Here is a 22,344-nt window from a genome sequence, read left to right as displayed (position 1 = left end):
TCTCTCCTCTCTCTCTCTCCTCTCTCTCTCTCCTCTCTCTCCTCTCTCTCTCCTCACTCTCTCTCCTCTCTCTCTCCTCTCTCTCTCTCCTCTCTCTCTCTCCTCTCTCTCTCTCTCCTCTCTCTCTCTCTCCTCTCTCTCTCCTCTCTCTCTCCTCTCTCTCTCTCCTCTCTCTCTCTCCTCTCTCTCTCTCCTCTCCCTCTCTCTCTCCTCTCCCTCTCTCTCTCCTCTCCCTCTCTCACTCCACTCCCTCACTCACACCTCTCCCTCTCTCTCCTCTCCCTCTCTCTCCTCTCCCTCTCTCTCTCCTCTCTCTCTCTCTCTCCTCTCTCTCTCTCCTCTCTCTCTCTCCTCTCTCTCTCTCTCCTCTCTCTCTCTCCTCTCTCTCTCTCTCCTCTCTCTCTCTCCTCTCTCTCTCTCCTCTCTCTCTCCTCTCTCTCTCTCCTCTCTCTCTCTCTCCTCTCTCTCTCTCTCCTCTCTCTCTCTCTCCTCTCTCTCTCTCCTCTCTCTCTCTCTCTCTCTCTCTCTGTGGCACAGATGGGTTTGGGCCACACCTGCCAATGCTCAAGGCTTACTCCTGGCTCTGCACACAGGAATCACTCTTGGTGGTGCTTAGGGGACCACATGGGATGACAGGGATCGAGTCTGGGTCAGCTGCATGGAAAGCAAACACCCTCCCTGCTGTGCTGTCATTCTGGCCCCCAAACTCTAAATTTTTTAAGAACTAAAAATGACATGGCCTGAGCAATAGTACAAGGCTTAAGGCGCCTGCCTCAAACATGACTGTCCCTGCTTTGATTTCCAGCACCACATATGGTCCTGAGCACCGCCAAGAATGACCTCTGAACATCGCTAGTCAATTCATAAGTAAATAGGAGAGAAGCCTGAACTGGGTAGGCCCAAGACACTATGGTACTTAATCATTCCAGTGATGGAGCTGTGAAAGCACACAGTTGCGGACACCTCCAGAGTTCACAGCACTGACAGCCCAGTAGGAACATGAGAAATTAGATGGGAAAGTTGTGTAGAATCCCAGGAAGCTCAATTATTGAAAACAATAGCACTGAAGGCTCAATTCGCTCCAAACAGCTCAGCAAATTCTAGGACAATAACTTCAGGAACACCACTGTGAGATACATGCTGTAACAAGCAATGCAGGCTAAATTATCTTTTGTTTGATTTTGGGCCACACTGGGCAGCGCTCAGGAGTTACTCCTGGCTCTGTGCTCAGACATTACTCTTGGCAGGCTCTAGGGACCAGATGGGATGCTGAGAATCAAATCCAGGTCGGCCATGTACAAGGCAAATACCCTATCCATTGTGCTAAAGCTGTAGCCTCAGAGTAAATTATCTTTTTTTTTGGGGGGGGTCACACCCAGCAGCGTTCAGGGGTTACTTCTGGCTCTATGCTCAGAAATTGCTCCTGGCAGGCTCAGGGGACCATATGGGATACCGGGATTCGAATCACCATCCTTTTGCATGCAAGGCAAATGCTTTACCTCCATGCTATCTCTCCAACCCCCTGGACTAAATTATCTTTTGACCACTAAGTCACACTGAGGAGTGAGTGAATAATTTGGGACGTTAGTGGAGGAAGGTCATGCTGGTGATGGAATTGGTATTGGAATATTGAATACCCGAAATGACTGTATTATGAACATCTTCGTAAGTCATGGTGTTTAGATGACATTTCAAATGAGGAAAAATACATAAGTAAATAAAATACATAAGTAAATGTCACAGAGCCCTGAAGAGCCTCAGGGTTCCTTTCTCTTGCCCCATCCTCCCCTCCCTCAGATAACCATTATCCCAGGGTGGGCACAGCCTTCCAGGTAATCTCTGTCACCTAGATCCCAAACTTTCTCATTATTTCCCCTAATCATAGACCCAGATGCTTAATTTGAGATGTCCCTGATATTTCTCTCTCTTTCCTCTCTCTTTCCCTCCTTCTCTCCTTTCTCTCTCTCTCTCTCTCTCTCTCTCTCTCTCTCTCTCTCTCTCTCTCTCTTTACACACACACACACACACACACACACACACAGAGACTAGCTATAATCCTGAGATTCTCAACTGTCATGGAGCACCGTCATAACCACACAATTCAAATCTTGCCTTTTCTCCATCCACCTGGATGTCTGCAAGCTCTGTCCACATTCAAAGATCCGTTTAGGCCCAGTTCATTCCCCTGCCCTGCAGCCAAGGCCTTCCTGCTGCAGAAGCACACAACCTAGTCCACCCCCTGAGCTCAGTTCTCATCTCAAAATAGGCTTTTCCTCAAGGAGAAGCTTTCATTAATGTCCCTATTCTCAGCTTCATGGTACACCTTTGCCAGAAGCTGTGTGGGGTAGTTTGGAAATGTTCTGTCTGTCCCCCCCAGCATTTGATATGTATTTCCCCCCCAAAAAGGGGGGAGATAGCATGTTCATGACATCTCAGATTTTTTTTTCTACCCGACACACTGCGCTGTATCCTGTTATCGCTTTCAAAGATGCTGGTTGTGACTTAATTGCATGACCCACAGCTCGCTTGCAAGATTTGAGAAATGCTGCCCTGGGGTTTGAGCAGAAGTTGAGTGCTTCTGGCTCCCTAAAGTGCTTTGTAGCCAAGATCTTTGCAAAAAAAAAAAAAAAAAAAAAAGCTTTCTAAATGAGTAAGGTGCTCTGCAAATCTTTGAAGGGTTCTAGAAACCACAGTGTGGAGAGACAGAAACTCCCCTGGAGGCACCAAGCTACCTCCCTCTACAACGATGCATTCAAGGGGGTCACAGTCCCTTCTTAATACACCCACCCATTGGGGTCCAGGACTCCATCCCCTTCCCTTTGCCCTGAGCTCTGCTCTAGGGATTTGATGTTTTGTGTCACCGGATTGTTTGCACATACAGGTCTGGAGTTGTCCCCCCATCCTTGAATGACAGGGCCGAACAAGGCTTTAAAACTGCCCCATGCATCCGAGCTACATGCCAGCCCCAGCAGCCCTCAGGATGTCTTCCTCCACGGCCTTAAGCGACAATCTTGAGTCAGCCGATTCCTCTCTCCCACCCACACCCAAGCCATAAGCCTGAGCTGCCTGCAGTCCCTGAAGCTATCAGAAGTTCCCCAGGGACCCCACATGGTTCAATCCCTCAGACCAGGTGGGGGCTCCCTAGCTGTCCCCACACTCACTCTAGTCTGGGATTTCTCATCATTTTTTGTTTGTTTGTTTGTTTTGGGGTCACAAACCCAGCAGTGCTCAGGGCTTACTCCTGGCTGTGTCAGAGATCTCTCTTGGCAAATTTAGGGGACCATAGAATAGGGGTTGAAGCTGGGATCGAATCTGGGTGGGCAGGTGCAAGGCAAACACCTTCCTTGCTAGGACTCCAGCCCCTCTCTAGGCATTCCTCAATCAGGACCATCCCCCCGCTCAGAATCTCCCCAGGCACACTGGTGAAGGAACTGGTGTTAGCCAGAGCAATAGCACATCAGAAGGGTATTTGCCTTGCATGTGTAGTCCTCGGCATCCCATATGGTTCCCTGAGCCTGCCAGGAGCAAATTCTGGGTGCAGAGTCAGGAATTGCCTCTGAGCGCAGTTGGATGTGACCCAAACCCCCTCACCAAAATACAAGGGACCGGTGTCAGAACATTGTACACCTGAAACTCAACCATCAAATCTTTGCAATTCACAGTGACACAGTAATTAATAAAATTTAAAAACCCAGGTCTTCCCTGGGCTCCTGCTTCTATAGGTCTAAGTTCTCTATGCAGCCCTGAAGTTCATATGTTGCCTCCATTCAGCACCCCCATTTCACACACTTCTTCTCCTCCCCCTCCAGCACCCCCACAGATCTCCGACCTCTCTTTGAACTTTGTCTTATCCCCTTTGCTCAAGAAGTCACCCCCACATCAGGGGTGCCCCTCAGCTCTCAGTTTCCATACACCGAAGTGGCCTCTGCCTCACCCCCTAAAGAAAATAACCCACCTCGCCTGAGCTAACCCCATTCCTTGGGGGGTATCACATTTGGTGGTATTTGTGGCTGTGCTCAGGAATTACTTTTGGTGGCTGTAACCTGCTCAGTTCCCTTGGCCCTGAGCTCACTTGTATGAAACCATAAAAAGATACAGTAGTGGGCCCAGAGAGATAGCACAGCGGCGTTTGCCTTGCAAACAGGCAATCCAGGACCAAAGGTGGTTGATTCGAATCCTGGTGTCCCATATGGTCCCCCGTGCCTACCAGGAGCTATTTCTGAGCAGACAGCCAGGAGTAACCCCTGAGCACCGCCGGGTGTGGCCCCCCCAAAAAAAAAAAACCAAAAATAAAATAAAAGACACAGTAGTGCCCAGAGAGATAATACAGTGGCTGAGGGGCTTTCCTGGCACATCTCTAATCTCCTGAGCCCTGCCAGGAGCGATCCCTGAGCACTGGAGGGTGTGGCTGCAAAACAAACAAATGCAAAAAAGAAGAAATTTATCAGATGCAGTGATTTTGGAGATTGAGAAATTATATGACGTGTGATGTTTGGGAAATTATCCGAGGCTGGGCAACCAGACAAACACTTGGACATGAGAATATCACTGCTTTGTAACTCTCAGGAATGAAAATTGTGTCTGGGATGAGACCCAGTGGAGACAGTGTAATAAAGGGATGCGAGCCAGGAGGTGGCCCCCTGAGATGGATGCAGCCTCTCTGCCAAAGGAAGGTGCTAGAAAACCTGGACTGAAGGAATTTAGAGGGCACTTCTTGATCTGTAATCTGAGGGCCCCAGATTACAGGAAGCACAAGGGACAGAGGACACAAGAAAAGACAACACAAGGTGGCACCATCTAGAACCAGGTGGGGGAGAGCAGGGTGCTGGGTTCCAGTGATGATGGTTGCCACAAGCCTCGGGAAGAAGACCTGAGTTAATTCAGAGAGACAGGAGTGTCAGAGAGAGAAAAAAAATAAAACGTGTAGAATGAGTAACATTCACATGGATGACAGGTGAAGATGCTGGTTTGGAATGACATGGGAAAATAAAATATATCGTTAAGAATAGGCTGGGGGCAAGATCAGAGAGATGCTCATCGGGCTGTGTGCAGGAGGCCAGAGTGTGGGCCTTGGCACCTCACAGTCCCTGGCACTGCCCCGAAATAGAATGCCAGATGTGGCCTCCAAAACAGGAAGGAAGAAAGGAAGGAAAAAGGAAGAAAGAAAAAATAAAATAAAGAGAAATAAAGAGCTAGAGAGAGGGGAAGGAAAAGGGGAAGAGAAATAGAGAAAGAAAGCAAAAAGAGAGGAAGGAGGAAAAAAGGGAGGACAGATAGAAAGAAGGAAAGAAGGAAGGGAAAGAAAGTGAAAAAGAGAAAGGAAGATAGAGAAAAGGAAAAAGAGGAAGGAAGGAGGAAAGGAAGGAAGGAAAGAAGGAAAGAAAAGAAGGAAGGAAAGGAGGCATCTTAAAATGGTACAGGGTGGGAGATGGAGCCATAACACAGCAGGTAAGATGCTTGCCTTGCACGCTGCTAACCTGGGTCCGATCCCTTCCACCACACATGGTCCCTGAAGTCCTTCCAGAAGTGAACCAGGAGTACCACTGGGTGGGGCCCCCAAACAAAACAAAACAAAACAAAACAAAACAAAACAAGCAAACCAGTACTGACCACGAATAAATTAGCAGCCTGAGATGTGTTTTCAATCAGGAGAAAGGGCTTTCCAAATGCTGAAAGAGCTTTTGGGATCTGCAAAGTGGTGACCAACGGAATGTGCTTTGCAAACTGTTGAGAATGCTGTCAACCGACCACGAGGGACTTGGGAAACCACAAAGCCATGTTATACTTTTTCAGGGCATATTGATGGAGGAACAAAATGCAAAAATAAACAAGTGGGGGCTGGAGTCATAGCACAGTGGTACACAACCTGGGTTCATTCCCCAATACCCCATATGGTTCCCCCTAGCCCCACTAGGAGTGTTCCTTGAGCACAGAACCATTAGTAAGTTCCAAGAACAGCAAATGAAACAGTGGAGACACAATACATGAATAACCATGATGCCTTTGTAAGGAGCTGGATGTTCTTTTTCCTTTGTTTGTTGTTGTTGTTGTTGTTTGTTTGTTTGTTTTTTGTGGTTTTTTTTTGGTTTTTGGGTCACACCCAGCAGCGCTCAGTGGTTACTCCTGGCTCCACGCTCAGAAATTGCTCCTGGGGCCCGGAGAGATAGCACAGCGGCGTTTGCCTTGCAAGCAGCTGATCCAGGACTAAAGGTGGTTGGTTCAAATCCCGGTGTCCCATATGGTCCCCCGTGCCTGCCAGGAGCTATTTCTGAGCAGACAGCCAGGAGTAACGCCTGAGCACAGCTGGGTGTGGCCCAAAAACCAAAAAAAAAAAAAAGAAAAAAAGAAAAAAAAGAAATTGCTCCTGGCAGGCGAGGGGGACCATATGGGATGCCAGGATTTGAACCATTGACCTTCTGCATGAAAGGCAAATGCCTTACTTCCATGCTATCTCTCCGGCCACGGAGCTGGATGTTCTGAATTTATTTCTTATTTGGCTTTTGGGCCATATCTAGTGGTGCTCAAGACTTACTCCTGGTTCTGTGCTCAAGGATTACTCCTGGTAGGTTCTGAGATCATATGAGGAACCTAGGATCAAACCCGGACTAGCCACATGCGAGGCAAATGTCTCATTGTACTATCATAGTGTACCATCACTCCTCTCTTGTATGTTCTGAATCTCTTCTTTTGAGGGAGAGGGGGAACACACAGTGATGCTCAGGGGCTACTCCTAGTTCTCTGCTCAAGGATGACTTCTGGGGGACCAGGGAACCCTCTGTGGAGCTGGGTTAAAACTGGGGTTGGCTACATGCAAGGCAAGAGCCTAACCACTGTACTAAGCTCTGGCTTCTTGACATTTTTAATTTCTTTGCTTTTTGTTTAGCAAGGCATAGGGATTACTTATGACTCTGCTCTCAGAAAACACTGTTAATGGTTCTCCGGGACCATATGGGATGCCAGGGATTGAACCTGGGTCAGCTGCATGTAAGGCAAGGGCCATACCTGCTGTGCAATCTCTCTGGTTCTATTCTGAATTTTTTTTTTTTTTGGTTTTTCGGGCCACACCCATTTGATACTCAGGGGTTACTCCTGGCTAAGCACTCAGAAATTGCCCCTGGCTTGGGGGGACCATATGGGACGTCGGGGGATTGAACCGTGGTCCTTCCTTGGCTAGTGCTTGCATGGCAGACACCTTACTTCTAGCGCCACCTCGCCGGCCCCCTATTCTGAATTTCTTTACAGAGGAACTGTATCCCTATATTCCTTATCCAATAAAGTGTATTTTATTAGGATTTTAGAGCTAGGTACAGAGAAACTGTATCTATGTTTCCTATCTAATAAAGCTTATTTGATTGAAGTTTTAGAGGTAAATACAGCCCTACCTGCTGTACTTACTTTGGTTTCCTAATAAAACTTATTAAAATATTTTACTTTAGGGGCCAGAACAATAGATAGCACAGCAGTAGGACATTTTCCTTGTATGTGGTCAATCATGGATGGATCCTGGTTCAATTTCTGGCATCCTGATATGGTCCCCTGAGCCTGCCAGGAGCGATTTCTGAGCACAGAGTCAACAGTAAACCCTGAGCGCCACCAGGTGTGATAAAAGAAAAAAAAATATATATATAAAACTTTAATTACTTACTTTAGGTTTACTAAGAGGTACTCAGGGGAACTGGGAGGTCAATCCTTATTCCTGGCTAATCCGGCCAATAGTTCAATGCAAGAACTAGAGGCCACAGTTCTGCCCAGGCTCTGTAGTACTGGGGACCACCAAGCCCACCCTGGTAATATTTGGGGACTCCAAGGCAACACTCAGCAATGATCAGGGGACTATATGTGGTGCTAAGAGGGAAATGGACTCAGCTACATGAAAAGCATGTGCCTTACTTCTGTACTTTCTCTCCAGCCTATAAGAACATTTTCTGGCCACACCCAAAACTTAGGTCAGGGTTACTCCTGGCTCTGCACTCAGAAATCATTCTGTCAGGTCCAGGGACCCTATAAGATGCCGAGGATTGAACTTGAGTCGACTGTGTATAGGCGAATGCCCTACCTACTATGCTAATACTTCGGCCCCTCAAGACAAAACATTAACATCTTAATAGAAATATACTACAAGGATATGATCAAGAGCAAGATAACAAAAGAATAACATGAAAGAAGCTTAATGACACTCATCCAGTAGAAATATGAATGAAGTGACAATACAGTACCACATTTCATCTCTTCGACTAGCAAAAATCCAAATATTTGCAAATAGTGTGGTCTGATGGCATGGAAGGCTGTAGGGGAAACAACTATTCACAAATATTGCTAATGAGCCGGGGAAAGAAAGGGCAAACACTGGTCCATGTGACAGAGACAGCTGTCCTTTAACCTGAGAATTCTGTTCTGAGAATTTCTCTTTCAATGTGACTGCACTAAGGATGACATATGAGAGAGAGAGAGAGAGAGAGAGAGAGAGAGAGAGAGAGAGAGAAGGAAGGAAGGAAGGAAGGAAGGAAGGAAGGAAGGAAGGAAGGAAGGAAGGAAGGAAGGAAGGAAGGAAGGAAGGAAGGAAGGAAGGAAGGAAGGAAATAGCTCAATGTACCTGAACACATGTTTTACCTGCTTGGGTTCCATTGTTGCACTGCAAAGCCCCCATGAGCACTGTTAAGGAGTGACTTCTGAGCACAGAGCTGGAGATAGCCTTTGAGCACTACTGAGTGTGTGCTTAAAAGAAAAATGCTGGGGCTGGAGAGATTGCATGGAGGTAAGGCATTTGCCTTTTATGCATAAGGATGGTAGTTCGGATCCCGGCATCCCACATGGTCCCCGGAGCCTGCCAGGGGCGATTCTGAGCATGGACCCAGGAGTAACCCCTGAGGGCTGCTGGGTGTGACCCAAAAACCAAAAAAAAAAAAAAAAAAAGAAAGAAAGAAAAAGAAAAATGCTGTACAAGGACATTTGCTGCAAGCTGGCATCGTCAATGGAGCTATGCATGGAGCCTTCCCTAACACAATTTCCAACTGCTGAAAATATACAATCTAAATCACAGACTCCGTGCCATAAACTGCTCCTTTGCTCAGTGCACAACACACCCAACTATCCATGGCAGCCCTGGCCCCAGCAGGGGTTAAACAATAGCAAAGGACTAGGAAAAAGCGAGTGCCATGGAACAGTGCGTGAGTGTGGACAGTGCAGACATCCAGGGAAGCACCGGAGGAAGCCCGAGAGTAGAGTAAAGCAAATGTTGCAGACATCAAAGACAGGAAAGGCCCTGGGGTGAGGAGTCACAGAGATCTCAGTGGGGGTAGTTTCAGAAGGCAGCAAACCTACACCCAGGAAAGAGCAGGAGGTGGGGGCGGCGTCAGTACAGAGGGGAAGGCATATGCTTACACACAGCTGACTCAGGCTTGATCTCTGGCACCTTATATTCTCTCTCCTCTCCTCTCTCTCCTCTCTCTTCCCCCCCCCTCTCTCTCTCTCACGGTGTATTTTTCTCTCTCTCTATTTTTCTCTCTCACGGTGTATTGGTTCAGGGGACCCTATGCAGTGCTGGGGATTGAACCCTGACCAGCCACGTGCAAGGCAAGCGCCCTAGCATCGACACTATCTCTCCAGCTCCAGGGAAAGTCCTTCTTTCTGCAAGGACAATAAGGCTGGGACTCCAGAGACTATGTTGGTTTCAGGATGTGCACAACTTTTCTGTGGATCTGAAAGGGAACAACCTCAACTTTGCTCCCAGGAGATACACACTGATGGGTTTAGAGGTCAAAGGGAATCATGACAGAGCAAAAGTAAAATGAAGTTCTAAACAGACATTCTTGTTGTTTGGTTTGGGGGGGCCACACCCAACAGTGCTCAAGACTCTGTGCTTAAGGATCACTTCTTGGAGGGCTGGAGGGACCTTAGGATGTCCAGGGATTGAACCCAGGTTGGCTTTGGGTCAGCTCTAGCCCTCTGCACTGACATTCTATGGCATGTTCTGGCAAGTCTTCTTTCTGTCAACAGTCACTGAAGAAGAAGGCAACACACCGGGGACAGCCCAACTCAGGCCAGAATGGTGGTGGGAAGTATGGCCAAGTCTCTTGTGAGCACCATGTCCTAAGCCCTGTCCACACCTCTCCTGCCCCCACCACAGCCCTGTGTGATGCTCTGTGGCCCTTCATGAAGGGAGGGCCTGGAGCCAGTGGGATTTGGGAGGGAGGAAGGTCAAAGGGAGAAGAGCTGACAGGCAGATGAGTAGGCTTGAGGGGGAAGCTAGTTCCTGCTCTGACTTCCTCACCTCCTCCTCACCAAAGGCCATAGTGACTGTAGGGGACTCTCCCCTCCTCCTCACCACCCCCATGAAGCAGGTGGTGTCTATCTCAGAGACAGAGACAGTGGCTGAGTCTGCCACAGCCGTGTCCTTGGTCAATACCAGAGGCACCCAATGGAAACGTCTCCACAGACCACACTCTCCCTGCAGATCATATGATGCCAACCTCACTATGCTCAGAGTGACAGGGAATCTCCTCTCTGCTCATTCACGTAACCCTAAGGGGCCAGAGATATAGTACAGCGTGCAGGGCACTTGCCTTGCAAGCAGCCAGGTTGGGTTTGATTCCTGAGACTACATATGATCTCCTGAACCCCCCCAGGAGTGATTCCTGAGCATTGAACCAAGTGGAAGCCCTGAGCAATGCTGGGTGTGAGGCCACAAAATGGAAAGAAAGAAGGAAGGGAGGAAGGAAGGAAGGAAGGAAGGAAGGAAGGAAGGAAGGAAGGAAGGAAGGAAGGAAGGAAGGAAGGAAGGAAGGAAGGAAGGAAGGAAGGAAGGAAGGAAGGAAGCCAGAGCAATAGCACAGTGGATAATGCATTTGCCTTGCATGCAGCCAACCCAGGTTCAGTCCCTGGCATCCCATATGGTGTCCCAAGCCTGTCAGGAGTAAGTTCTGAATGCAGAGCCAGGAATAATCCCTAAACACTGTGGGGTTGTGGCCCTAAAACAAAAACAAAATAAAAGAGAGAAAGACAACCCCAAGAGCTGAAGTCCCCATTGAACAAATAAGAAAACTGACCCCAAAATCTCTTGCCCAAAGAGAGCAGCAATAAATAGTACAGTGGGCACTGGGCCACCCACACCCCCTTCCAGTACCTTCTGGAAATCCTTCTTGGAGATAAGACCCCGGGGGTCGGTGACATAGTCCTGAAACGCCTCGGAACCCACAATGTCCTTGAGTTTCAGGAACATGTCGAAGAACTTGAGAATCATCTCCACGTTTGACGAGGACTCCACAAGCATGTCCACCATCTGCCGCGCGATCATGCCGTTCACCACGTTCCCTGCAGGCAGGCAGAGTCAGCCTCTCCTTCCTGAACCAGGCAGGAGCCAAGCTAGGGCGTCCCACCCCCACCCCCACCCCCAGGGGCCCCATTGGCAGGTCCCCTGGCCAGCTGCTACCTCCCCCAGCCTGCTCTCACTGGGGGTGAGTCCCTTCCAGTGTGAATCTTTCTTTTTTGGGGGGGGGTCACACCCGGCTCGTGCTCAGGGGTGACTCCTGGCTATCTGCTCAGAAATAGCTCCTGGCAGGCATGGGGGACCATATGGGACACCGGGATTCGAACCAACCACCTTAGGTCCTGGATCGGCTGCTTGCAAGGCAAACGCCGCTGAGCTATCTCTCCGGGCACTCCAGTGTGAATCTTATTGACCACATCTTTGTCCATGTTCCCCCATCCCCCAGTAGATGATGGAGCCAGTACTGGACAGGAGGCCGGAGAGGTCTGGGAAAATGTTGAGCTCATGTGGCTCACCCTCTCAGACAGATGTGCCAACATTTGGTGTCACAGATAAAATCCCTTCTGAGGGGTGACCTCATCACTAAGAGGCTGTGAAGGACTCGAACCCAGGACTGCAGGACTTTACAGCTCCCACTAGCCTCCCACTAGTGCACTAGAGTCAGCAGATGCCTAGATGTAAGAGTGGGGGAGGCCAGAGGAGAGGCAGCAAGGAGAGGTGGAGATTGTGGCAAATGGGGCTCCCACACCCCTTTCTAAAGGAGGCAGGTAGGGCTGCAGAGATGATAGTACAGGGTTTGAGGTGCTTGCTTTGTATACGAGTTCAGTCCCTGGCATCCCTGAGGGTCTCCCAAGTCCCACCAAGAGTGATCCCTGAGCTCAGAGCCAGAAGTAAGTCCTAAGCAACATTTCGTGTAACCCCAAAACTAGGAAACAATTAAGAAAATTTAAAAAGAAGGCAGGAACTGGCGTGATAGCAGAGAGCATAGGACATTTGCCCTGCATGTGGCTGACCAGGGTTTGATCCCCAGCATCTCATATGGTTCCCCGAGCCTATCATGAATGATTTCTGAGCACAGAGCCAGGAGTAATCCCTGAGCACTGCAAAGTGTGGTCCAAAAACCAAATAAAAATAGATAAAAAGAGGGGCTGGCGTGGTGGCTAGAGGTAAGGTGCCTGCCTTGCCTGTGCTAGCCTAGGACAGACCACTGTTAGATCCCCCGGCGTCCCATATGGTCCCCCAAGCCAGGAGCGACTTCTGAGCGCATAGCCAGGAGTAACCCCTGAACGTCACCTGGTGTGGCCCAAAAACCAAAAATAAATAAATAAATAGATAAATAGATAAAAAGATAAAGAGGAAGTTAAAGTTTGTTCCAACTTCTTTCCATGACTTATTGTATTAGTATTGGTTTTGGGCTACACCTGGTGATACTCAGTTAGTTACTCATTGCTCTGAACTCAGAAATTAGTTCTGGAAGTACTTGGAGGACCAGATGGGATGCTAAGGATCACAACCACTCAGTTCCTACCTTCAGTATTATGGCTGTGCTCAGGCATTTTTATTTTAATATGATTTTAAATTTACACAAAAATTATAAGATATGTTGATAACACAACAGATAAGGTATTTTCCTTGCACCTGGCCACCCTGGGTTTGATCCCCAGCACCATGTATGATTCCCTGATCCCTGCTAGAAGTAATCCCTGGATTCCTGCTAGGAGTATGCCCTGAGCATCACTAGGTATGGTCCACAAACCCAAAATTTGTTTTGTTTTGTTTTTAGGCCACACCCGGCAGCACTCCTGGTCCTGTGCTCAGAAATCACTTCTAGCAGGCTTAAGGGACCATGTGGGATGCAGGGAACCAATCCCAGGTCCCTTTTGGGTCAGCCAGTTGCAAGACAAATGCCCTACTGGTGTTGCAAGAAGAGTGCAAGGAATACCATACATTCCAAAATCACCAATTATCTACATTGGCCTCAGGTATCTGTAAACTTCTCCCATAATAAATATTTTCTTTTGGAGCAGAATTTTGTCTACACCCAGTGGTGTTCAGGACCACTCCCAGCCCTGTGCTTGCAAGATCCTGTGCTGGGGCTTAAACTGGGGCTAGGGACAGGTAAGGCAAGAATCTGAACCCTCTTATATAGATTTTCCATGAACCATTTGAGAGGTTCATAGCCACGAAGTCTTTTTTTCCTTAAATATTTTAATAGACATGTCTTAGGAGATAAGAATATTGCATGTTGATTTAATTTAACTACACAATCCAGTTCTTTTTTTTTTTTTTTAATCATTGGAGACTGTTCTACCATGGCAATGATAGAGAGAGAAATAAAATGGTGGGGAGGAGGGAAATGAGATATTGGTGGTGGGAAGGTTGCACTGGTGAAGGGGGGGGTGAGCATTTTATGGCTGAAACCCAATTACAAACATGTTTGTAACCGTAGTGCTTAAATAGAAAAATATTTAAAAAAAACTACTAACATAAACAAGTTACCATTATTAAAAAAATAATCGGAAACTGTGGACCAAGTAGTCACATTGTCCTATTTTCAAAAAAAAAAAAAAGCAAGAAATCTGATGTTTGAAGGAAATCTTTTAAGCAGTGACTAGTTACCAAAATATGCAAATGTTGTAGGAGAATTAGTCATTGTGATGTTCATAATAGAAAATAGCAAGAAAAGAAATCCTTGAACACAGATAAGGTGAGATTAAATGAACCAGGACACCCCCTCAATGGAGCCCTATACAATCATATAAAATATTAGGACAGTCTTTATGAAGGTTTCTGTAAAAAAAAAAAAAAAAGCCCTCATTTATTGAACTTATTTTATTTGCTTTTGGTTTTTGGGCCACACTCGGTGATGTTCAGGAGTTTCTCCTGGCTCTGCATTCAAGAATCACTCCTGGCAATGTTCAGGGATGCCAGAGACCAAATCCAGGTTGGATGTATGCAAGGTAAGAGCTTTCCCTGCTGTACTGTTATTCCAGGCCCTCATTTAAAAAGTACATATTAATTAGTAATACATTATTTTTTTCAAGTCACTGAGTTTTGGGTATATTTGTTAGGCAGTAAAAGCTATCTGATACATTCAGCAAATAACTTATCAAGCACATACAAAAATAAAAATGTACAAATTATGACTTCATTAAGATTTCTTGGGAAATAAAGCTAATATATTCATGGCCTGGTGTTTAATAAATGTTTGCTGCATTTGCCATTGATACTTCTTTATAAACCACAGTCAAATGGGAGTTAAAGTTTAGGTAGGGGCTTCAGGGTCTCAGAGAGACCTTCTCAGGACTTTCTTTTTCTGGTGGAGGGAACATGCTCAGTAATATTTGGAGGACCCTGTGCTGCCAGAAATTGAGTTCAGGACTCCTGCATAGAAACCAAGCACAATCCTTTGAACTATATCTCCAACAAAATCATGTGTTTTTTGTTTTGTTTTGTTTTGTGGGGCTGGAAATCAAATCCAGTGCTTCACATGAGCAGGGCCCTAAGCTACAATCCAGCCTTGCCTGTGCTCTGATGCCCTTCCCTGCCAGCCCCTTCCTTACCTTCCAGAAGGGACAGCAGCATCACCACCATGTCCTTCTGAAGATCCAGCAACTCCTTCAGCAGCTCAATCTGGCTGGAGTCCTAGGGGGCCCAATCCCAACTCCGTGAAGACAGGTCCCACTGAGATGCCTCCCCCTCATCCAGCCGCTCTGGTTCCTCCTCATCCACCCTGTGGGGGATCCCCTTTCACTCCCTCTTACCTCCGAGGGGACCTGAGTCCAGGCATGTTCCTCGGAAGCAGGGTAAGGAGCAGAGAGACAAGATTGTGGGGTGGTTTAGAACTTTGGGGGTATGGAGATGGGACAAAGAACAAGTAGATGATGTGTGGGAACAAGGCTGGCAGGCAAGAATGGGAGGAGGCCAGAGTGATAGCACAGCAGGTAGGGTGTTTGCCTTGCATGCAACTGACCCGGGTTTGATCCCTGGCATCCCATATGCACGCCTGAGCACCATCAGGAATGACTCCTGAGCGCAGAGCCAGGAGAAACCCCTGAGCACCGCCAGGTGTGACCCCCCCCCCCCCGAATTAAAAGAAGGGGAAAAAAAGAATGACTGCAAGGAGAAAGGGGCTTAAAGAATAGACACAAAGCAAGAGAGTCAGACAGTGCTGGGGAGAGAGAAGGGAGATTTGGGAAGGAGTGAGCACACATTGAGTCTCTGGTAGATGCGGAACACACAGATTTGCAGACTGGAAAGTGTGATGGAAAAAAAAATGGAACAGACAGAGGCTGGCGAAGGCCACAGGCTTCCTGGTAAGTCATTTGGGGAGCCTCTGGGCATACAGCCTCCTCTCTCACGGTGCCCCAAGTAGGGCCCACCGGAAGTCAAATTTCTGCTTCAGGTTTCCCCCACCCCCAATCTTTTCTTGATTCTATGGTTGGAGCATAAATCGTATCCATCATGCAAAGTATAGCAGGTTTCCTGTTTGTGTCAGATCGAGCTACATCAAATTGCCAATATTGGGCTATTCTGGACCCACCAAGTTGTGGCTTTGTATGGCCCTACCCAATAAATTGGAGGGGTAAGATTCCAAATAAATAGAATGGAGGGTTCCTTCTTCTAGCCCCAATGCTCCTTCTAGAGTCCCTGATATGCTCCTACAGTTCCTGAACTTTGTGTTCATATTCTAAGGTTCCAGCATTCCGGACCTGAAAAGTGGGTGACCAACCATGATTCTGTCCCTGTTTCTCTAAACAAGTCACTCTTAGAGGACTAAGCCCTACTTCTGAAGTAGGTGGGTTTATGATCAGGCCTGGCCAATCAGAAATTTCTTCCCCTCCCTACCCCCAATGTGATTGGTTCAAGAATGAGCATGTGACTCAAGAATTCAAACTGAGAGAGTCATAATTATTTTTGAAGTTCTAAGGAAAGAGGGGTTTTCTTTGCGGTTGAGGGAAGCCAAGTTTCCCCAGACCCTACTTGAGAATGAAGACAGAGTGAAAATACAATCTGCTGACATCACTCCAGGCCCTGGATCTTGAAGTGTGAACTGATAAAAAGTTTTTTGTTTATTTTTTGATAAAAGTTTTGACTTCGGGACCAGATGTCAAGTATATTAGGACTTGAAAGGCAGCTTCTGGAATTCTACACACTAAGATATCAACATTCTCTAGAAACTTCAAGCTTACACCAACAGCCATTCTTCAAGTGCACACCGGAAATGCAGTTTAAGTTCAACTGTTCTCAAAAGGTCAATGGACAACAGGCAGGGTTACTGTGATACTGCATAAATAAATCAGAAAAAAAGGCTCCTTTTGCCTGCTTTGCAGCTCATTTGTGCTGCACAAATGAGGCCCTGGGTTCGATTACCACCAGAGTAAACATATAATGAAATAAAATGCATTAGGAGGGGAGGGGAGGACAAAGTAGTTCGATGGTAAAAGTGCCTGCCTGCCTGCATTTCAGGTTGGAACTCCTGAGTTTGGAAAAAGACTGACTCCTTTGTCTTCCTCAAGATTTTTCCTGCTAGGGAGAATTGAAATATCCAGAATACTCTACTGCCCTCTGCTGGGAAAAATCTCGTAATAAAAGCACACTACAATTAGTATATTTAGGATGTGGGTGGGGCCCTAATAGAATATATGTGGAAAGCTTTGAATATGTCAGCAGAGAAGCAAGCAAGTGAATGTTCGAGAGACATTGACCAGGCAGCAAAAGGGGTTGGATGTGAGAAGAAAAGGAGAGCACCAGGGTCCTGGAGCTGGAAGATGCGTTTGAAAGGAACCTTACATCATGGATGACTGGGATGGGTTTCATCTGCCGCAGGCAGAAAAAAGAGACAAAACACCCCATTCAGGGGCCGGGCGGTGGCGCTCGAGGTAAGGTGCCTGCCTTACCTGCGCTAGCCTAGGAGACGGACCGCGGTTCGATCCCCCGGCATCCCATATGGTCCCCCAAGCCAGGAGCGACTTCTGAGCGCATAGCCAGGAGTAACCCCTGAGCGTCACCGGGTGTGGCCCAAAAACCAAAAAAAAAAAAAAAAAAAAAAAAAAAAAAAAAAAAAAAAAAAAAAAAACACCCCATTCAGTTTAGATTCTCTGATCTAAATTGGATCACAGCCACTCTGGGCCCAGGGTTGTTTGAATCTGAGAGGGCCAGCTGGGAGGTAAGAAATAGCAACCAATCAGAGACAGGCTGTGGGCCTGGGGGTGGAACAAAGCTGAATTTCCAACCAATGAAAGCACGGTTAGGAAACCAGCCAATTAGGGCCCAGTGAGACCCAAAGGGGCGGGTCTTGTTGAGAGCCAATCAGGAAGGAAAGTTTATTTGACAGCCAATGGGAAACTAGATTAGAAATTGACTTGAAATTGACCCAAGGGTAAATAAAGCGCTACAGTAGAAGAGCCCAAGTACTTGGAGGTAGCGAGGGGCCGCAAACCTGAGCAAGCTTCATCATCATGTGGGCAAACACATGCAGGAATCCCACCACGGCGTCCCAGAGGCGACTGTGCGCCAGGCTCTGCTGGTTCCCGGTGCAGGGGCCCTGCGGGGCAGAGGGAGGAGGGCTGTTGCGGCGCTGACCCAGGCCTTTTTGCAGGGTGAGGGTGGGCCCTTCCCCACCCAGATATTGGTTCTACCTGAATATATTCCGTGAGGCTGTTGAACACCTGCTTGGCCACCGACATGGCCTTGGAAAAGTTCCTTTTGCCCTGCTCTTCGATGACGTCCTTGCCAGAATAGTACCAGTAGAAGTCGCTGATGGATTCCTGGGAAGTTGGGGGAGAGGATGGGGTAGTGGTGGTGATGACAGGTGTTGAAGGAAACTGAGGCAACCATGGCCCTATTAGGCTCGACCCAGATAGGGCTTGTACAACCACTCTCCTTACCTGCAGCCGCAGGAGGTAATCCACTGTGCAGATAATGATGTTAATAGTGGTCGTGTTCCCGGTCTGTGTCCGCAGGTAGTTTTGGAAATCTAGGGTGATGAGATGGGGTTCACTGAGCACCGACCGAATGCAAGAGAGAGAAGATGGCTGATGTGTCATTAATTCATGAAGGCAACATTTATTGCCCAGCCTCGCCATTGGACATCTAATTGTGAAGTTCTTTAGTAATTTTATCAAGTTATTGGTAGTGGCTTGCTTATTCTTTTAGATAAATACTAATATATAATAATAAATAATAATAAATATATATAATATATAATAATAAATACTCATAAATGAAAAGTCTGATTGCTGTCAGGTCTGTCACTCATTTGCTTTTCCCAAAAATATCTGAGCACCTATGACTTAGGGAAGTAGAGGTTGCTCCCCAGTTTTATCACCCCAAATTATTGAATGCCTAGCATTGCCAGGGGAGGTGGGATATTGTTTATTATTTGAGAAATATTCATGGACACTTACTAAAAGCCAGAGGAGATAGGAATCAAATTTGGGGGGAGGTCATTTATTTAACAAATGTTTGAGTATATACTATAAGGTATATGAAGCCTGATCACTTGTTTGGTACATGAATTTATTGAGAATATATTATGTTCTAGGCTTATTATAAGCCCTGAGGAAGGAAGGAAGGAAGGAAGGAAGGAAGGAAGGAGGAAGGAAGGAAGGAAGGAAGGAAGGAAGGAAGGAAGGAAGGAAGGAAGGAAGGAAGGAAGGAAGGAAGAAAGGAAGGAAGGGAGGGAGGGAGGGAGGGAGGGAGGGAGGGAAGATGGGAAGGGAGAAATAGAGAAAGAAAAGAGGAGGGAGGGAGAGAGGAGACAAGAAGAAATAAAAAGAAAGAGAAAGAGAGAAAGAAAAGAAAAAGACCTTGGCTGTGTAGCACCAGGGTGCTTAAGAGGGGGGTAATGCAAAGCAAAGTGTATGTGAGTTCTTTTGTTCCTAAAAGATGAAAGATTTTCACTTGCTTTACTGTAAAGAACACTGGCCTAGTGGTTATGCAAGCTGGAGGTTAGAGGGCCACTTCTTGTCATGAGCGCTCGTTTCTGGGCAACCTGTGGCTTTAGAATCATCTGCTGAGCTCTGAAACCACAAGCCCTAGACTGTACCTGTTTGCTGTGGGAAATTACTAGGACAACAGAGTGGGGTGAGTGGCAATGTGTGAGCTCTGTTCCTTTCATGTCAGGGCTCTGAGTGCCGCCAGATGTGACACTTTCTCCATCTCGAGATGTCAAGTTGCTGTGTCACTATGACTTTGGGGAAATGGCCTCAACCAGACCGAAGCTGGGGAAGCTTGGGTTTGAGTTAAGAAGGAGCCCACAGGCCTTCCTGCTCCCAACACTGGTGCGGTTCAGGGTTGGCTTGTTTGGGGGCCACACCTGACAGTGCTCAGGGTAACCCTTCCCCCAACTTCCTGTTTTCCTCTTCTTTTGGTCTGTAAAAGCCCATCTGAATTACAGGGCCTGCCCCTACCCTGGTGGGTGGAGTTCTGGATCATAAAGAAAAGTGCTGGCTTTGGGCTGGAGAGAAAGTACATGGCAGAGAGAAAGGCCATGAGAAAATAAAATGAACTGTCTCCAATGAATATCTTTTTTTTTTTTTTTTTTTTTTTTTTTTTTTTTGATTTTTGGGCCACACCCGGTAACACTCAGGGGTTACTCCTGGCTATGTGCTCAGAAGTTGCTCCTGGCTTGGGGGACCATATGGGACACCGGGGGATCGAACCGCGGTCCGTCCAAGGCTAGCGCAGGCAAGGCAGGCACCTTACCTTTAGCGCCACCGCCCGGCCCCAATGAATATCTTTTCTGACTGCTGTGTATTATTTCTCTGCTACTACTCTGCTTCATCAGACCTGTTGGCCTAAGGAGTTAGAATCATGGTGCCAGGGGCCAGAGGGAGCATGGAGGTAAGGCAGTGCCTGGAGTGGTCTCACTCATGGACTTTTTCTTTTTTTAATCTACACTCTGGGACTATTACTACTGAGACCCATTGATGCTGGGGTCAAACCTGGGTCTTCTACATGCAAAACATGCACCCAAGTTCTCTCAGTTATCTCCCCGGCTCTAGCAAAATATTCTTATCAGCAAATTGAATATGTGGTTCCCAAATATTCCTTTCCCAATGTTACACAATTTTTGTTTGGAGGCCACATTCAATAATGCTCAGAATTGCTCCCAGAATGCTGGGGATTAAATCTGGGCCTATGCGTGTGCTCCAGCCCTTGGACCATCTCCCTCTGCTTTCCCTGCTTTTAAAAAAAAATGGTGGGGCCAGAGAGGTGGCACTAAGGGTAAGGTGTCTGCCTTGCAAGCGCTAGCCAAGGAAGAACTGCTGCTCAATCCCCTGGCATCCCATATGGTCCCCCCAAGCCAGGGGCAATTTCTGAGTGCTTAGCCAGGAGTAACCCCTGAGCTAAAAAAAAAAACAAAAAACAAAATAAAAATGGTAAGGGAGATACTATAGTGAATAGGGCACATGCCCTGGAACCAAATGCTCCCCTGAGCATCATTGGGTGTGACGCTGGAGGTCACAGGGCCCTGCAGGGAGGCCTAGATATCCTCAGCCCCCTAAACTCCACATCTTCAGGCATTTGCATGGAAACCCAAACTGGTTGTTTGAGAACCTCAAGTGGGGCCCCTGGGCCTCCTGAAGAGCAAAAGAATTATTATTATATCAATATTATTATGATGATGATTATTTTACCTCCTAGACCCAAGGTAAAGGAATCCACCACATTTTATTGCACTTCAGTGACCACTGCAGAACGCTTGTGGAAAATGACATGGGCTAATTGCTTGTTGGGACAAAGTGACTTGGGACCAAACTTGTTTTTGTCAGATTTGGGGCTGTGAGAGGAGGCAGAAGTGAATCAGGGTGGCTGGATTCCAGACATGGGGAAGAGATGCCAGAAGGAGGCCGTCATGCTTGACTCTGGCTCAAGTCAAGGATGGAGGACAAGAGGGTCAAGGCCAGGCGTGGATGGGTTTGAGGTCATAGCCCATCAGGAGAGGGAGCCCCTCACTCAGCCTCCTCTCCACCCAGCGCACCCCTCCTCCTCACCATTATTGTGCCCCTCACAGAGCAACTGCAGGAATCGAAATAAGTCCTGGGTGAATTCATCGTCTGCCATCACCTTCTCTCCTGGGTGGAAGACGGGGAGCAGGGCCCAGACGGGGTGAGACGCGCCAGGACACAACCCATGCATGCACCCGGCCATACACACAGCACACACATGCGCGAGGTAGACGGGTGTGGGGAGGGTGGGGCAGCCGCCTCTTCCAAGACACTGTGAGGACCACCGGCATCCAAGCCAACAGGAAATTCTGGCTTCTGTCCAAGACAGAAGCAGAGATCATCTGAGGGGCCCTGAGTTAGGAGCTGGGGCCTCAAGTGTCTTTACATCAGTGTCTCTGATGCCATCATTCGTGTGATACACGAATGGGATGCAGCCCGGGAATCTGCGGACCCAGCTGAGGTTAGCTGGTCTCTCCTGCAGTTCCCCTCCCTGGTCTTAAGGTTAATGGATTATGGGGATAGGGTCACGCTACACAAGGGCTCTAAGCAGGGGGCAATCAGGTTTGGGGTTCGGGATGGGACTGAAAGCTTGCTGATAGCAGCTAATTCAGGAGAAGCAACATGGGCCAACCAGAGCAGGCATCTGAAAGAAGCCAATCATGATGGGCAAGAAGGGTGGGAAGGGGAAAAAGGTGGATGGGTTGGGGGGCTAGACAGTGAATGAGCCCATCAAAGCAGGCAAGGAGAAGGCAGGCAAACCAATCAGAGTGGATGCTGGAGGCAACCAATCCGGTTGGATGGAAATCCCAGGCCCAACCAATCTGAGGTTCGGGCACTGTGGGGCTCGCCCCTTCTGGAGACTGCGAATCTGGGTCTGGAAGCCCAAGAACATCCAGGTGGAGAGAGGAGGTCTCTGGCATCTTCTATGGATGCTACGACTATCCACATGGGCAAACCTAAGTTTATTTCACAGTCCCATATGGTGGCAAATCAAATCTTGGTCTCTGGATCCCTGAGTTCCTATGGGCATGGTGCACCCAGCCAAGAGTTCCTCCCTCCCCTGGATGTCCCAGATCCTCAGCCCTCAGGTGGAGGGGCGGTTGGGGGTTAAAGGGAAGAGGG

General features: G+C 47.7%; 1 protein-coding gene across 1 annotated transcript in view; it reads right to left on the bottom strand.

Annotated features, from left to right (window-relative positions):
* Nucleotides 1-22,344, bottom strand: part of RYR1 (ryanodine receptor 1) — a 122,005-nt gene that overhangs the window by 15,311 nt on the left and 84,350 nt on the right. The window contains exons 86-91 of the mRNA XM_049787473.1: nt 21,268-21,348; nt 18,157-18,245; nt 17,908-18,036; nt 17,709-17,813; nt 14,830-14,911; nt 11,123-11,310 (exon numbers count right to left, since the gene is read on the bottom strand). Of these exons, the coding sequence (XP_049643430.1) occupies nt 11,123-11,310; nt 14,830-14,911; nt 17,709-17,813; nt 17,908-18,036; nt 18,157-18,245; nt 21,268-21,348 (674 nt within the window). The remainder of the gene's footprint in view (nt 1-11,122; nt 11,311-14,829; nt 14,912-17,708; nt 17,814-17,907; nt 18,037-18,156; nt 18,246-21,267; nt 21,349-22,344) is intronic.

The sequence above is a fragment of the Suncus etruscus genome, chromosome 14 (genome assembly GCF_024139225.1).
Source record: "Suncus etruscus isolate mSunEtr1 chromosome 14, mSunEtr1.pri.cur, whole genome shotgun sequence".
In the NCBI taxonomy this organism is placed as follows: Eukaryota; Metazoa; Chordata; class Mammalia; order Eulipotyphla; family Soricidae; genus Suncus; species Suncus etruscus.
The sequence above is the reverse complement of the archived record's forward strand: the minus strand, read 5'-3'. Positions and strand labels throughout refer to the sequence as shown.